The sequence below is a fragment of the Hemitrygon akajei genome, chromosome 9 (assembly GCF_048418815.1).
Source record: "Hemitrygon akajei chromosome 9, sHemAka1.3, whole genome shotgun sequence".
Taxonomy (NCBI): domain Eukaryota; kingdom Metazoa; phylum Chordata; class Chondrichthyes; order Myliobatiformes; family Dasyatidae; genus Hemitrygon; species Hemitrygon akajei.
Genome location: NC_133132.1, coordinates 109750596 through 109768881, shown reverse-complemented (window position 1 = coordinate 109768881; position 18286 = coordinate 109750596). Strand labels below are relative to the sequence as shown.

Below are 18286 nucleotides of genomic sequence, written 5' to 3'. Positions count from 1 at the left end.
GATTCAGTGGAGGAGAGCTGTAAAGCAAACACATGAATTGGGGCAGGAGTAGACTGTCTACACCCTGAGCTGTTCCAGTGTTTAGTAAGATCACGGCACATCTCATTGTCCACTCAACTCTGCATCCTTGCTATAACCGATTGTCGTTTAATGTCAGGAACAATATCATTAGAATAAAAGACCAGGAGGTGAGGGATGGGCTGGTTCAGTTCACAGCTCCGTGAGGTTTACTTGTCTCTGCAGTAAACTGAGGGTGTGTCCTGCGTCTAATGGGCTCCCGAATCGCTGCAGTGATGACTGGCTTCGTTTCCCTGGACTCGATTCGGTGAACTTCGGTTGTCCGCTTGCTTTTGTTGTTTGTGCATGATTTTTCATGTCCTCACTAGTCACGGGCAAGGTTTCAGATGACTGGCAAGTAGCTAATGTTGTTCCATTATTCAAGAAGAGAACCAGTGATAATCCTGGGAACTATAGACCAGTGATTCTCATGTCAGTAGTCTGAATGTTATCAGAGCGAATTATTAGAGGTAGGATTCATGAGCATTTGGAGAACCACGGCCTAGTTAGAGAGAGCCAGCATTGCTTTGTGCAGGGCAGGTCATGTCATGTAAACAGACAGTATCTTTTCCCAGGCTTGAAAAGTCTCTTCCAGAGAGCGTGAATTTAAGAAGATAATGAGGGGCATTTTTTTTTAAACAGACAGTAGTGGGTGCCTGAAATGTTCTGCCGAGGGTGGGGTAATGGTAGTGGCAGGTATGTTAGTGACTTTAAAGAGATGTTTAAATTGGCAGATGAATGTGAGGAATCTGGAAGGTTTGGACATTGTGTAAGCAGAGGTTGCCATTTGATGACTAGTTTAATTGGTACGGACAACATTGCGTGCCACAGGGCCTGTTCCTGTGCTGTACTGTTGTATGTTCTATATACCACGGTGAGTGTTGAGGCTGTAGGATCCAGTGAGGAGGAGGACTAAGCTCTATGTTCGAAAAGGGAGCTGGGCGGATACCTGAAGAAAGGAATTTTTGAAGTCTGGGAGAGATGGCAGAGATTGTGATCTGTTGGACAAGTCCGCACTGAGCTGATCCCAGCAGGGGAGCTGATCCTCCCCTGCACAGGGAGGGAGCGGTCATGGATTTAAAGAATGCTACAGCAGAGAAACTGGACCTTTGGCCCATCTAGTTGAGTATCAGCACACAGGTATCCATCTCCCTGACCATAGACATGTTCTTCTATCTATTCCCACTCAGAAGGTGTCAGCGCCTTGAACAGACAACACAGAACTTAAAACAGTACAGTTCTGGAGGTGCCATTCAGCCGACAATGTCTGTGTCATATATAATACCAAATTAAATTCATTCCACTTGCCTGTACATGTCCTGTATCCTTTTATTCTCTGCCTTTCTTGCACCGATCTAAGAGCTGCTAGAGGGAGTTCTGGATTCAGGTTTAATTTCAACACTTAAGAGAAAATTGGATAGGTTCTTGGAGGGGTATGGAGGCCTATGGGCTGGGTGCAGGTTAATCGTTCGGCATGGACTAAATGGGCCACAGGGCCTCTTTAAAACTTTTGAACATTACTATTGTGTCTGCTTCCACCACCACCCCAGCCAACACATTTCAGGCATCCACAACTCTCTGTGCAAGACAAAAACTTGCCCCTCACCACCATTAAATTCCCCACCCTCATCACCTTAAGTGCATGCTCTCTTGTATTTGACATTTCTACCCTGGGAGAAAGATTTGGACTGCCTAACGATGCCTCCTGTTTCTGCCCTCTGTGGTCACTCTGTCAGTGTCCCTCCCCTTCCCTATGATATTACCTGCCCCCCCCCCCCCCCGATCGCCATGTCATTTCTGCAGTCATGACCTGTCCCTATGATCACCACCTCCCCCCTGCTGTCATTACCCCCCCCCCCCATGGTCACTATCTTCCTTCCCCCACCCCCCCTGGTTGTCACCAGCTGGCACCCTGATCACTATCCATCCCTTGTGGTCACTATTACAATTTCCCCCTCGTGATCACTGTCCTCTCTTCTCCCCCCCCCCCCCCCCCCACCATGGTGATGGTGACTCATCTTCAGGTCCCATTTGCTCCCAGGTGTCACGAGTAGTTCTGCCGCAACAGTGGAACTCCACATCGTCACTGGATCTAGTGTTCAGGAATCAGACAATGCCTGCTGTCTGTGAATACTGAGTGGCTATTGCTGTGATACACTCCTTCATTTCAGCCACTGTATTCTCAACAGCACCCTACAGAATAAAAAATGACAGACTTGTGGGAGTGATCACTTAACAACCTCCCACCCATCACTGCCCGAGTAAATGTCCTTATATGGTGATATCTGGGCAGTGTAATATTTTTAGATTCAAAGCTATAAAATGGAAATTGTTATCACAGACTCTTTCTGTAACATGTAAATTTATTGAAGCCCTGGTTTGTTGCGGTAAATTGATTTGATCAATTAAATATTGTCAGGGGTTACAGGCCTATCTGTGGTCACACAATTAGCAGTGTGACAGTTACCAGCTAATCCTTATTTACTTCATATTGGACTCAACACTGACCAGGTCACTGCAATAAATTGCCCCACTCTTCTCACCTTTTGCTGCCCCCTGGTACAGACACAGGGATAAACATCTCATGAAATTCTCTCACTCTGTCCCGCTCTCTCTGATCCTCTCACTATCTCCCTCTCCTCGTCTGTCTGATCTTTGTTGTCACAATGTGCACTGGCAAAATCAGTGCAGAGTATTATTATTCATCATAATTCCAAAAGAACATCAGGGGCTTGTCTGAGCGACACCGCGAGACAAATCATTCTCAAAAGTGGACCCAGCGATGAGTGCTAATTGGGTGAACACTTAAATAATACAAGTAACATGGCATCCCTGAGCTAATCAAAATAAAGTCAGCAAGCTTAAACAAAAAGGATCAGGAAGCTGCACTACAAAAAGTTTGAGAAAAACACAAAGAACTTTAAACAATTATCACCTCTCATTAAACAACAATTAACCAATTCAGCTGCTCTTAAAAACATGCTCATGGGTGCCCCTTACAGACCAGAAGAGCTCATTACCTCGAATTTCCCTCGTTTTCCCCTCTTCCCTTCCCCTTATTCCCCACCACCCCCCTCCCCCTCCCGGATCTGGTCCATTACCTCTCCTTAGGACACCTGCTACTACTAACCCCTACAGGAGAATAAATATAAATATAACAGATTATTCAATATAATGCACATTGTTTCACCTTGTGAGCGTGCTGGATTTGGCTGAAGATAACATATTTCTCCAAGCAGCTGCCCCAGGACCTGAGTCGACTGAAGGAGCATTATGAGAAGAAGATGAAGGAACTGGCCAACGCTGTTGGAAGTGTGGAACTGCAGCAGCTGAAACAGAAACAGGAACGCAAGGTACAGGTACTTGCTGGTGTAGAGTGTACAGTGGGATCTGGGTTGTGGTGTGGGGTGTAGAGTGGGATGTGGTGTGGGGTGCAGGTGGGTTGTGGTGTGGGGTGTAGAGTGGGCTGTGGTGTGGGGTGCAGGTGGGTTGTGGTGTGGGGTGCAGGTGGGTTGTGGTGTGGGGTGTAGAGTGGGTTGTGGTATGGGGTGCAGGTGGGTTGTGGTGTGGGGTGTAGAGTGGGCTGTGGTGTGGGCCTGCCGTCTCCTGGTCGAACGTGCTGACCACGTAGTAATACTGCATAGCCATGAATCCAAGCAATTCTGGGCCACTCAGCCCCACGTTTGTTTCGAGCAGGCTGAGGCCCAGTTCAATATCAGAGACATTACAGCCGATGCTCGGATTCATGGCTGGTTGCAGAGTCGCTGGTTCCAGATGCCGTCCGGAACGTCGGGGTCACCAATGTAGTGGCGTGCAAGGCGCTACGAAAGGATCACACGGAGGCAGAGAGAGCTGTACTCGAAATGGCTTTACTGATTCAAACTCGCGCGCTTAAATCCCCCCTCCCATGGGTCCCTGCATCCAGCGGGGCGGACCTGACATCAGACCGTCCCCGGAAGGTCCGCCCCAAGCGGGTCGTGCGTCTGCCTGCAGGCCCTGATGGCGGTTCGAGCCCAGTGTGTGCGGACCGCCACACCACTGTATTTATTTGTTCTACTGTGAATGCCTGCAAGAAAATGAATCTCAAGGTGGTGACATAAATGTGCTATGAACTTTGAGTTCCCACATTCCAAAGCTGTACGTATTAGTAGGTGGATTGGTCAGGTGGATGTAGTTTGGGCAGTGCAGGCTCGTTGGGTGTTACGGTGCTGTATCACTGAATAAAATACACCAGCATTCTGTCTCTGTGAGCACTGGCCAAGCTGGTGTTGCTGCATTGTGTAAATTTTACACATTTGGGAAAGTTCACCATTGCCTGTACTTTCTGAGGAGGCTGAAGGGAGCTGGACTATACACATCCATATGCATGACCTTCTACAAATGGGCAGAAGGAGCCTCCTAACCTGCTGCATCAGTGAATGGTGCAGCAGACAAGAATGCTGTAAATGGGTAGTCAGAGTGGCACAACACATCAGCTGCACCAGTGGTTCAGTTTCATGTCAGAGGATGTATACAGTGTACAGCCTGAAATCCTTACTCTTCGCAGACATCCAGGAAATAGTGAAAATGAAAAGCCCAAAGGATGAATGACAGAGGAACGTTGCACCCTCCAAAGCCCCCTCCCCCTCCTGTACACAAGCAGCAGCAAAAGTATCAACCCTCCCCTTGTTCCAGCAAAAAGCATCAGCCACTAAGTAACAGCAAGCCCCCAGACACCATGATCTCGAGTCCATCAAAAGCAACTGTCCACACCAACAGTTCAACATCTCACTAGTGAGGGAGAGGGAGAGAGAGATATCGCTCCTGCCATGGCGAGAGCGAGACCAACAGCTCGCTGTTTTGATGTTATAGGCTGCAGCGTCGTTTATTCGAGTTCCTCCGACTCAAGAATCAGCAGACTCCCTCTCACCATCGAGAGAAAGAGAGATTGCTCGTGCAGAGGCCTCCGATAGCTGTGTCGATGTTTCGATCTCCCATGACGCTTCAGTCGGCAACGTCGGTGAGGAACGAGATCGTCCTCAGGGCTGCACCCCGAAGGCACACATCTTCCAAGCTGCTCCTGGAGATTCCGAAACGCAGACTGCCCGGTGACTGCCAGAACCCACCGCCTGTGAAGAACGTAGGCTGAGCACAGCTGTAACTCATGGACTCTGACAAGGAAAAAGAACATGAGATCAGAAGATTTAAACTGTTTCACAGACAAATATAAAGAAAGATGCCAGAAAAAGGCCAGTAACATCATGAAGGACACACACCCTGCTTGTGGACTGTTTTTGTACTCCCATCAGGGAGGAGGCTGCATAGCATCCACATCAGGACAGCCAGACACAAAAACAGTTATTTTCCCCAACCTGTAAGGGTGACTAGCACCTTACCACACCCCCATCACCACTTCTTTTATCATTTCCTGTCGGTGTCTTTATGTCCGGCCACGCCTGTGCTTAGCAATACTTTATGGACATACAATTAATCTACGTTTATAAACTATCTTATGGATTTATATATATTGTGTTGTTTGCTATGATTGTGTTGTCTTATTGTGTTTTTTTTGTGATGCATCAGGTCTCGGGTAACAATTACTTCGTTCTCCTTTACACTTGTTTACTAGAAACGACGTTAAGTAATCTTGATTTCTTGACTGATGTAGGATATTTCACAGATTGTCGACTGTGATACACTTGAGTCTTGGGGAGCAGTGACAGACAATAGCACACACTGTTAATTATCTACCTTGCAATGGGCGTTTGTCAGCCATGAAACACATAAGCTTTGTGTTTTTCAGTGAGTGGGCATAATGAGACCTCCTTGTGGTGCATTGACAGTGTGGGAGTGGACAGAATGAATTCTGCAATGCCAGGCAGAGGCTTGTTATCGGGGTCAGTGAGCATGTGCTGGTGTGTTTGCTGTGTGTGGCTGCAGTCTGTTATGTATCTAATCCTTCACATCAAAAGCAGATCCTTTAGTTGCCATAAACTGCTGAAAACTAATCACTTCACTTGTTCATGAGCATTCAGAACATAACAGATCGAAGTGTGAGGCTGGATTTTCTGTTGATTTATTCATTTTGCGAGGGTAAGGGTAGAAATTCTTCACTGCAGTCGGAGGCTACTTTCTTATTATTAGACAGAGAAAATCACTGGCAGCCAAAATGAAGAGAGCGAACATAGTAAGCCCACCATGTTCAGTCGAACAACACAAGCAATAACAACAAAACAAAAAGCAACAGCAAAACAAGTCACTTTCCTCCCTCCCTACCCACCCCCTCACACACCGTCTCCAGGCCTCCAGTCCTCGGCCCCAGACACTCAGACCAAATACGGGACTTTGATCTTCAAGTTCTGGACTTGTAGTGACCTCTGACTCTTGGGCCTGTCAACCTCGAATTAAACAGGTAGCTTTCTACAGTATTTGCTGACAGATTCCTGCTTCAGCCATTGATAAGGAAAGATCCTCCCTGGCAGACTTGTAGGTGCTATTGTCAGTTTCAAACTTTAGATGCTGAACTAGAGGTCACAGGTGAAGGGGAAAAGTTGCAATATTTAAGGGGAATCTGAGAGGAAACATCTTCACTCAGAGAGTGGTGCAAGTGTGGAATGAGCTGGGACTGGAAGTAGTGGATGTGGGTTCAATTGTAACAATTTAAGAAAAGATTGGACAAATGCATAGATGGGAGGGGTATGGAGGTCTGTGGTCCAGGTGTGGGTTGATGGGACTAGGCAGAAAACCAGTTCAGCATGGACTAGATGGGCTGAAGGGCCTGTTTCTGTGCTCTGATGCTTAATAACTACATGTATTTTACACGTCCTGTGAACAAGCAGTTGCTTTACATAGTGGTTCTTAAAACGTTTTAAAACCTTAAGACCCAAGAGGCCCAGAGGCATATTGTCCTGTGGTTGAAGGCCAGTTTTTGTGTGTGTGGTGAGCTGGAAAGGTTCTGCTTGTTTTGCTGTTGTTATTGTTGTTTATGCTGTTCTGCTGAACATTATGGGCTTACAATATTGGTGCCGAAACATGTGGCAACACTTGCAGGCTGCCCCCAGCACATCCTTAGGTTGTGTCGATTGTTAACGCAAACGATGCATTTTACTTTATAATTCAATGTTCATAAAATAAATAATTCAGAATCCAAATCTGGTATTTTTCAGACTTGGAATTGACCTTACACTTCAAAGGTTAGTTTTTATCAGCCTCCAGTTCCCCATTTGCTTTTGCTCCAGAAATGATTGTTTTATCTTTTATTACTTGTGTGAAAATAGCAGCCAAGAATAAAAAGTGGCATTTCAACATCACATGTTTTATTATGGGAACAGAAGCAAACCTCATCCAGCTTTTCCCACGTGCATGTCTTGTCTAGGTTACCAACACCCAACTGATGTAAGGCCCGTTCTCACGAGCGTGATTTTGGGAGTTGTGGGTTGTGCACAATTCACAGGAGCAGACCCTTGCCTTATCCTGGGGAGTTCCTGTCCTTTATTGTTCTTTCCTCCATGCCACTTTTCCTCACCCCCTTCCCCCACCTCATGTTTTTGAGTCATAGACCAGAGAACTAGGCTCTTCAGCCTGCCTTATCATGCTGTGCTAGATCCATTTGCTCATGTTTGGCCCGTATCACTCAAAGCTATCCTTTCCATGTCCCTGTCTAAATGTCTTTTAAATGTTATTAATGTACCAGCCTCAGTCACTTCCTCTGGCAGCTCGTTGCATTACTGACAACCCCCAGGTGAAAAAAAAGATGCCCCTTTGAGTCCCTTTTAAATCTTTTCCCTCTCACTCTTAAACCTACGTCTTTTAGTTTTAGACTCCCCTCCCCTGGGAAAAAAACTCTGACCACTTGCCCCTCATGATTTTATAGACAAGGGAAAACAGTCCCAGCCTGTCCAGCCTCTCTGTATGCATCAAGCCCTTCAGTCCTAATAACATCTGCATGCATCGTCTCTGTACCCTCTCCAGCTTGATCACATCCCTCCTGTGGCTGAGGACCAGAACAGCTCCCAATACTGGAAGTGTTGACTCACCAATGCTTTGTGACATGACATCTCAACTCCTGTACCAATACTCTGATTAATGGTGTAAGATGACGTCCCAACTCCTGTACTCAAGGCCCTGACGGTTGAAGGCCAGTTTCTGCTTCACGTTTCATGCCGTGACCCATGTACCTGCTCTCTCTCATTTCTAGAGCTTTGGGGAGGTTCCCAAAGATGCTACTGGGTATACAGATGGAATCAGCGATGGAAGAGATTTCCATATGAGTAGCATTTGATGGCTCTTTGTCTGTACTTGCTAGAGTTTAGAAGAATGAGGAGGGATCTCATTGAAATCTGATCAATATTACAAGTTCCTGATAAAGGGACTTGGCCTGAAGCGTTGACTCATTATTCTTCTCCATCAATGCTGCTCGACCTGCTGAGTTTATCCATCATTTTGTATGTGTTCCTCTGGACAGAGTGGACATGGAGCAGATGCTTCCAATAGTGGGGGAATCTAGGACCAGAGGGCACAGAATTGAGGGACATCCATTTAGAACAGAGATGAGGAGGAATTTCTTTTAGCCAGAGGGTGGTTACCTCTGGAATTCATTGCCACAGATGGCTGTGGAGGCCATGTCATTTGATATATTTAAAGCTGAGTTTGATAGGTTCTTGATTAGTAAGGGTGTCAAAGGTCATAGGGAGAAGGGAGAAAGGCATTGAGAGTGAAAATAAATCATGATGGAATGGTGGAGCAGATTCAATGGGCCAAATGGCCTAATTTTGCTCCTATGTCTTATGGTCTAAATCACATAAATTAACATGAATTATATCCAACAGCACAGTAGATTAAAAAAATCAGAATGATTTGATGGGAATATTGTTCGAGTTAGTGTTAGGGTTTGCTTGGTCAGTTTAAGAAACTGTTTTTGAACCTTAAGCTGTTGATCTTCAGGCTCCTGTACCTCTGCCTGATGGCATCATTGAGAAGGTGGCATGACCCAGACACAGTGAGATCCTGATAATGGATCTCACCTCCCTGAGACATCACCTCTTGTAACTGCCCTCAGTGGTGGGGAAAAATGGACCTGTGATGGAATTGGCTGAGTCAATCACTCTCTGTAGCGACTTGCATTCCTGGGCACTGGAGTTCCCATACCAAGCCAGTCAAAATGCTTTCCACTTTCCTGCATGGATCACAGCAGGGAATCACTGCTGAGTCGGCAGCCAGTCACTCTGCCTCGGAGTAAGCAGTGTTGGTAGACAGTAAGGTTCCACACATACCTGAAGGTATGAGGGGAGATTTGATTGTGGTGTACAAAATAATGAGGATAGGATAGGATAAATGCAAACAGGCTTGTTCCACTGAGGTTGGGTGAGACTAGAACTAGAGGTCATAGTTTAAGTGTGAATGGTGAAATAATTAAAGAGAATATGAGAGGGAACTTCTTCACTCAAATGGTGGTGTGAGTGTGGAACGAACTGCCAGCAGAAATGGTAGATGCAGATTTGATACGGACATTTAAGAAAAATTTAAGTAAGTACATGAATGGGAGGGGTATAGAGGTCTATGGTCCAGATCCACATCGCTGGGACTCACCAGAGTACCAATTTGGCATGGACTAGATGGGCCAAAGGGACTGCTTCTGAGCTGTAGTGCACTATGATTCCAGGAATGTTAGAGCAGTGATGGCTGGTCACAGTTCCAGGGGGAAATTGTAATTTCCTGGACTAGGACCTGCCAGCTCAGTACAGACACACAGGTGAAGCACCATCCTTGTAGGCTGCTACTGATGAACTTGCATTCCATGATGCTGAAGGGATATCTTTCATTGCACCTAAACCTGCAATGCGTGTTGAACTCGGCACTGTGGTCACTTACAGATGCAGCAGCTGATGAAAGCAGCAAAGGAGGGAACCAAAGATGGGATTGAGAAGACCAAAGCTGCTGTGCTGAAGAGAGGCCGCTCATTTATCCGGCACAGGTACCAAGGTGAGTGGGCGGATCTGCGGACATCACAGAGTAAAGTGCGAGTGGCGTTTGGTGGTGCTAATCTCTGACGGCATCAGCAGAGGCTCGGGACTGATCTGGCTGTGGAAGTAGCAAAGCAAGCCTAGCATGTCACAAGGTTTCTGAGTGGATAGAAGGTGCTCATTTCTTGACGAAGGTTCCATCTCCATCCTAGTCCAGACAGTGAGGAATTTTAGTCAGGACGATGCAGGGAATACTCCATCGATCAGGCAGCATCTGCAGAGAGTAAAACTGTGTGAATGGTCCTGCTCAGTGGCCTCTCAACAATCTGACACCACAGGTCCCCTTTCACCACGTTTTCTGATTTTATTCCCAATCCCTCCATTGGCGTTATTTCAGTGTCCAAGCAAAGCCTGTGCTGATCTTCAGCCCAGCAACTCCCAGCTTCCCGCCTTCACACTAGTTGCTGACGGCGTATCTTTCACCTTCCTGAGTTCTATCCCTCTCCGCACTCACTGCTTGTTACTGTTAGAGAGATCTACAACAAATCAACTACCTGAGAACAGGGTTGCGTTTCCTTCATGCCTTTCCTGGTGTCAGATTTTTGCCAGATGCTTTTTATCCAGGGAACTGTTCCCCTGCTAACTGTTGTCATGTTGTAAAGGCCAGGTGGCAGCACTCAATAACAAGGATGACTCAGTGGTAAGGAAGGCAAATGCTATGTTAGCTTTGATTTCAAGAGAACTAGAATATAAAAGTAAGGATGTAATGCTGAGGTTTTATAAGTCATTGAATAGACCATACTTGGAGTACCATGAGCAGTTTTGGGCCCCATATCTATAAAAGCGTGTGCTGGCATTGGAGAAAGTCCAGGGGTGGTTCAGGAGATTGATTCTAGAAATGAAGGGGTTAATGTATGAGGATCATTTGATGGCTCTGGACCTGTACTTGCTGGAGGTTAGAAGAATCTCATTGAAACCTATCAAATATTATAAGGCCTAGATAAGGTAGATGTGGAGAGGATGTTACCTTTAGTGGGGGAGTCTCGGACCAGAGGGTGGTGAATCTGTGGACTTCATTGCTACAAGTGGCTATGGAGGCCAAGTCATTGGGTATATTTAACGAGGAGGTTGATAGTCTCTTGACTAGCAAGCGTGTCAAAGGCAATGAGGAGAAGGCAGCAGAACTGGGTTGAGAGAGCTAATAAATCAACCTTGATGGAATGACAGAGTAGACTTGATGGGCCAAATGGCCTAATTCTGCTCCAGTGTTCCAATGTCTTATGGTCTTGTGGTATATAACTGTGTCACCTGTCCAAACTATGTTGAATGAGGGCTAAATACCAGCCAGGATACTCTGAAGAATCCCTGAGATGGCATTGTGAGTTGTGGGTTATTTTAGCACCTGCCCTGACTCACAAAACTTCCGACAGACCAAGACTTCATCAGCCCACGCTCAAGTGTCAATGTTGATTGGCTTTCAACAAATCAGAGTTAGATAGCACAATACTTATTCAAGAAGGGTAGCAAGGACAGACCAGAGAACTCGGAGGCAGCACGGTAACATAGCAACCTTTCTCCCACGGCAGAAATAGCTAATGTTAGGGGCTTAATTTCAAGGTGATTGGGGGATGTCAGAGGTAATTTTTTTTACACAGAAAATGGTGGGTACATGGAGCACCCTGCCAAGTTTGGTGGCAGAGGCAAGTACATGAGGGACATTTAAGGAACTCTGGGAGAAAAGAAGAATGGAATAAATAAGAAAATACTAAAGGAGTTGAAGAAACATTGCAGCACATGCAAAATGCTGGAAGAACTCAGAATCGATGGAAATGGATAAACATTTGATGTTTTGAGCCGAAACACTTCCTTGCGGCTGGAAAGGAATGGGGTAGATGTCAGAATAAAAAGGGTGGGGGAGGTGAAGAAGGATGGCTGGAAGATGATAGGTGAAGCCAGGTGGATAAGAAAGATTAAGGGCTGGGGAGAGGAAGGAATCTGATAGGAGAGGAGAGTCGACCAAAGGAGAAAGGGAAGGAGGACTGTATTCAGGAGGAGGTGAGAGGACAGAGTGGGGAATAGAAAAAGGGAGGGGGAGGGAGAACATTTTTACTGGAAGAAGATATTGATATTCATGCCATCAGGTTGGAGGCTATCCAGATAGAATATAAGGTGTTGCTGCTTCACCCTGAGGGTGGCCTCATCGTGGCACAAGAGGAGACCATTGACCAACATGTCAGAACAGGAAAGGGAATCGGAATTAAAATCTTTGCCCACTGGGAAGTTCCGATTTTGGCAAATGGAGTGGAGGCACTCAACGAAGCGGTCTCCCAATTTACAACTGATCTCACCAACATAGAGGAGACCGCATCGGGAGCACCAGACACAATAGGCAACCGGAGCAAATTTGCAGGTGAAGTATCTGGGGCCCTGAATGGAGGTGAGGAAGGAGGTGAATGAGCAGGTGTAGCACTTTGGCCACTTGCAGGGGTAAGTGCTGGGAGGGAGAGTAGTGCAGATGAATGTATGGACAAAGGATTTATTGAGGAAGCGATCCGTGCAGAACGCGTCGGGGGTGGGTGGTGAGGTAAGATCCATTTGGTGGTAGGATCCTTTTGGAGATGGTGCAAATAGCAGAGAGTGATTTGTTGGATGTGGAGGTAAGATCAAGAGGAACTCTATCACTGTTAAGGTGGCAGTAGGATGGGATGATTGTGGATGTTCGAGAAAAGGAGGAAATGCGGGTGAAGTTAGCATTTATGGTGAAGGAAGGGAAATCCCATTCTTTGAAGAAGGAGGATATCTCTGATGTCCTGGAAAGGAAAGCCTCATCCTGGGAACAGATGCAGTGGAAACAAAGGAACTGAGAAAAGGAAATTGCATTTTTACAGGAGACAGGGTGGGAAGAGATTTAGTCAAGATAACTGAAGGAATTGGTAACTTTATAAAAGATGTCAGTTGACAGTTTGTCTCCAGAGATGAAGACAGGGAGACTGAGGAAAGGAAGGAGGTGTGAGAAATGGACCAAGGTGAATTTAAGGGCAGAGTGGAAGTTAGAGGAAAAGTTGATGAAATTGATGAGCTCAGCATGGGTGCGTTAAACAGCACCAATGCAGCCATCAGTGTAGCGGAGGAAGAGCTGGGGAGCTTTACTGGGGAAACAGTGTCAGCTGTTGATCAGTGATAGGATCATAGGCAGTGACACAGATCAGTGTTCAGTTCCACAGAAGAATCTGTACTGTGGAGTCATACTGCACAGAACAGGTGCTTTGGCCCAAACGCTCCATACCGACAATCCCATCTGAGCTGGTCCCATTTGCCCAAATCCATGTACAGTATCTGTCCAAATGCCTTTTAAATGTTGTTAATGTACCTGCCTCAGCTGCTTTCTCTGGCAGCTCATTCCATATACACAATATCCTCTGTGCGTAAAAATGTTTCCCATTAGGTCTCTTAAATTTCTCCTCTCTCACCTTAAACCTGTGCTCTGTAATTCTTGATTCCCACCCCTGGGGAAAAGTCTGAGTCCATTCATGCTCTCTGCCTTCCTGTACTTCATCAGCATGGTGTCCCTGGTGATCGTCGGGTTAGACAGCCCCCAGGTAACGAATAGCCGCACAATTCAAGCTGGCTAATGTGACTTTCCTGTACAACAGCCACAACGAGAGGGCTGGACACCTATGGGGGCATCCTTGGACAGCATTTCTGACTACAGAGATTGACAATGTGCTTTTTATTTAGGAAAACATTGTATTGTTTGTCTTAGCGTGTATTAATTAAGTCAGTGTAGCTCATCACAGATTGTTTATATAGAGAACCCTAAGCCGAAAGAGTCTAAACCAGCTGCCTTTTCCTAATAGAATATTCCTCTCTCGGCTTGCTAAAATGGCCAAAATTAGAAGCACTGCTTAATGTGGTGACTATGATCGACCGGAGAATGGCCTTTGCAGGCAATGGAGATGTTAAAGTCCATGCAAGAAATTGCAGCTCATCACAGACGAAAGGTGAGGCATGTTCCAGGAACGGAGTACCATTCACATGATGCAGGTTGTGTCTGGGCTGCGGATTCTCACCGTTCACACTCAGCTTCGAGAAACACAGCACTTTCCTGCTGGGGCACAAAAGATTCTGCAGGCGCTGGAAATCTTGAGCAACACACACAAATGCAGGAGAAACTCAGCAGGTCAGGCAGAGTAAAAAGTCGCACCGCCCGACTTGCTGGGTGCCTCCAACGTTTCTGGTTGGGTTCTGGTTTAGACTGCAAAATTTATGTCAAATAAACAAGTAGTATGTCCATAGAATTAATCTGACATCTGGAAATGCTGAGGCAAAATGGGGAAAGGAGTCAGTATTGAAAAGGAGAAATTGTTTAAAACTGTTTTGGAACCACAGTGAAGGAATTCCATTTTGCTCGGTGTCCAAGAATGGTTTAGAACCTGAAGAGGGGTCAGCACTATCGACAGATTACTGGCCTCTCCAACATTCACTGTGTTGAGATGCTGGAAACCTCCTCAGCTTTATATGCTGCGTGTTTCTTCCAGATCAGCGGTCGGGGTGCTTATGTGATGAGGAACAGAACCTCTTTATTGATGTGGACTGCAGGCACCCAGAGCCGGAAATGACACCAATGCCAGAAGGACTGACTCAGCAGCAGGTACGGTTCTAGAATCTCAAACGAGTTTCCACCCTGAATATCGGCATGCCTAAAACAGATGGGCTTTAATGAGTATGTTGTGAAAACAAGGATGAAATGAGGAGCTGGGAGGTGACAGGTGGAGAAAGGCTGAAGGAGAAGGAGAGGAGATTGGACCATGGGAGAGAGGGGGAGGGTGGTGATGAGCAGGTGAGGAGAAGAGAAGGAGTGAGAATGAGGAGCCAGAATGGAAAAGGAGAGGGGGCAGAAAAAATCACCCTCAATCGTTTATTCCCGTCCCTATATACTGCCTGACTTGCGGAGTTCCTCCCACATTTTCTGTAAGGAAATTGTAACTTTATCCTAGCCCACAAGTATCAGCATACTTCTCAGCACCAACATACCATCTTTTCTATAAACTGAACCCCCCAGGACAGAGGACCATTTTATATAGACAGACACTAAATTCCCTGGGACATAATTCCTTATGGGTTTAACCTAAGCTTTAAAGACTGTATGATTGTTATGGAAATTAATCGAAGTTCAATGTAAATTTATAATCAAAGTATGGATTTGTCACCATATATTACCCTGAGATTCATTTTCTTGTGGGCATTCACAGTGGAATAAAGAAATACAGTAGAATCAATGAGAAACGACACACAGAGACTGTGCAACTACAAAAAGAAGCAAGTAATAATCAATAAATCAATCAATCTGAGAACAAGAGTTGTAGAGTCCTTGAAAGTGAGTCCAGAGGTTATGTTGAATGATCAATTCAGTGTTGAAGTGAGTGAAGTTATCCACATTGGTTCAGGATTGTGGTAGTTGAAGGGTAATAACTGTACATGAACCTGGGGGTGTGGGACATAAGGCTTCTGATATATCCTTGACAATGGTCGTAGCTTGAAGAGAGCATGGCCTGGATCCTATCCTACAAAATTTACAATTCTTATTCCACTTCAGAATGAGTTATAGTTTGAATGGCATTTTAACATATTCAAATTTAAATGTGGAATTTGCTCTTGAGCAGGTGATCCGGAGATATATTCTTGGATCCATTGTAGAGAGTGAGAAGAATTACATGGATGCATTGAAGCGAATTCTTGAGGTAGGTGAAGCTGGAAAGATCTCCCCTGCTGTTCACATTCCCAACTGACTTTTAGATCCATTTAACCAGCAGGAATTTTTACACAAAAGAAATCTGTGTTAAACCTCAAGCATTTCAACCAATGAAGATTATATTTTAACTGTAGACTTCAGCCAAGATCACAGACAAAGTAAATTTCTTATCAAAGTATGTTACCATATACTGCCTTGAAATTCATTTTCCTATATATGCCTGCATGAAAATAAAGAAATACAATAGAATTTATGAAAAACTAGATCAACAAAGACTGACAAACAAGCAATGTGCAAAAGAAGACAAAATATGGAAATGCAAAAGCAAATAATATTGGGAACATGAGTTATAGAGTCATTGAAAGTGAGTCTTTAGGTTCTGGAATCAGTTCAGAGCTGTGAGTAAAGGTATCCATGCTGGTTCAGGAGCCTGATGATTGAAGGACAATAACTGTTCCTGAACTTGCTGGTGTTGGGATCCAAGGCATCTGTACCTCCTGTCCAATAGTAATAGTGGGGAGAGATCATAACCTGGATGGTGGGGGTACTGGATGGTCAATGCTGCTTTCTTCTGGCAGTGCTCCATATAAGTGTACTCAATGGTGTGAAGAGCTTTTCTTGTGATCGACTGGGCTGTATCCACCACTTTCTGTAGTCCTTTCCATTCCTGGGCACTGTTGTTTCCATACCTGGCCACAATATAACTAGTTAGGATACTCTCTACTGTGCATCTATAGAAGTTTGTCAAACCTGGGAATAATTAGAACAAGGAAACTCATTGAAGACTTCATATGAACTGTGAGATTGTACAGCCTGACTCATTTGCAAGCCTTTAAAAGCCAAGGAAATCTTTGTACTTCCAAATTGTTCCCAATGCCCCTTGATTTTTTTAAGTTATGAAGATATTTGGGAGTTTATATCAGTTTGCAAAGTTCCTGTTATCAGCCTTGCTCATCCGTTTCCGACACTTCCCTCCCCTTTCTCAATCTTGCTGTCTCTTTCTCCGGAGACAGTCTATACACTGATGTCTATTTTAAACCCACAAACTCTCACAGTGACCTGGACTATACGTCACAAAAAGATACTACAGATGCTGTGGTCAAATCAAGGCATACAAACAAGCTGGATGAACTCAGCAGGTCAGGCAGCATCCATTGAAATGAGCAGTCAACATTTCCGGCCAAGACCCTTCATCAGGACTGAAGATGGAGGGGGCAGGGGCCCTATAAAGAAGGTGGGGGGAGGGTGGAAGGTGCCAGGTGAAAAAAGATCAAAAAAGAGGAAAGATCAAGGGATGGGGGAGGGGATAGGCAGGAAAGGTGAAGAAGGAATGAAAGGGGAAAGCACTATGGGTAGTAGAAGAAGGCAGATTCATGAGAGAGGTGATAGGCAGCTAGAAGAGGAGACAGAGTGAAATTGGATGGGGAAGGGAGAGGGAGGGAATTACCGGAAGTTGGAGAATTCAATGTTCATACCAAGGGGCTGGAGGCTACCCAGACGGTATATGAGGTGTTGCTCCTCCAACCTGAGTTTGGCTTCATCATGGCAGTAGAGAAGGCCATGTATGGACATATCAGAATGGGAATGTGAAGCAGATACTGCAGATGCTGTGGTCAAATCAAGACGTACAAACAAGCTGGATGAACTCAGCAGGTTGGGCAGGTTGAAATGAGCAGTCAAACTCAGGTTGGAGGAGCAACACCTCATTTAAATTCTGGGTAGCCTCCAGCCCCTTGGTATGAACATCGAATTCTCCAACTTCCGCTAATTCCCTCCCTCTCCCTTCCCCCATTCCAGTTTCACTCTGCTTCCTCCTCCAGCTGCCTGTCACTCTCATGATTCTGCCTTCTTCTACTACCCATGGTGCTTTCCCCTTACATTCCTTCTTCACTTCTCCTGCCTATCCCCTCCCTGCTTCCCCTCTCCCAACCCTTGATCTTTCCTCTGATTGGTTTTTCACCTGGCACCTTCCACCCTCCCCCAACCTTCTTTATAGGGCCCCTGCCCCCTCCATCTTCAGTCCTGATGAAGGATCTCGGCCCGAAACGTTGACTGCTCATTTCAATGGACGCTGCCCGACCTGCTGAGTTCATCCAGCTTGTTTGTACGTGGACTATATCTCGTCCCACCCTGTGATTTCTAAAAACACCTTCCCTCAATTCCTTCGTCTCCACTGCATCTATTCTGAGGCTGAGGCTTTTCATTCTAAAACACAGATGTCCTCCATTTTCAAAGAAAGTGGCTTCCCTTCCTCCACCATCAATGCTGCCCTCATCCGCATCTCTTCCATTTCATGCACGTTTGCCCTTGCCCCATCTTCGCACCGCCCTACCAGGGATAGGGTTCCTCTTGTTGTCACCTACCGCCCCACCACCCTCCGTGTCCAACACATTAATTCTCCAAAACATCTGCCCCTCCAATAGGATCCCACTACCAAGCACATCTTCCACCACCCCCACTTTCTGCTTTTCGCAGGGATCACTCCCTACGCAATTCCCTTGTCCGTTTGTCCATCCCCACTGATGTCCCTCCCTAC

The 18286-nt window shown here is 45.8% G+C and overlaps 1 protein-coding gene across 3 annotated transcripts in view; it reads left to right on the top strand.

The window, feature by feature from the left end:
* Positions 1-18286, top strand: part of arhgef10 (Rho guanine nucleotide exchange factor (GEF) 10) — a 204024-nt gene that overhangs the window by 84349 nt on the left and 101389 nt on the right. For 2 of the 3 annotated variants that reach the window (XM_073056768.1, XM_073056766.1), the window contains exons 9-12: positions 3294-3410; positions 9909-10017; positions 14537-14649; positions 15662-15739. In XM_073056768.1, the coding sequence (XP_072912869.1) occupies positions 3294-3410; positions 9909-10017; positions 14537-14649; positions 15662-15739 (417 nt within the window). The remainder of the gene's footprint in view (positions 1-3293; positions 3411-9908; positions 10018-14536; positions 14650-15661; positions 15740-18286) is intronic. The other variant, XM_073056767.1, reaches the window with a different exon arrangement.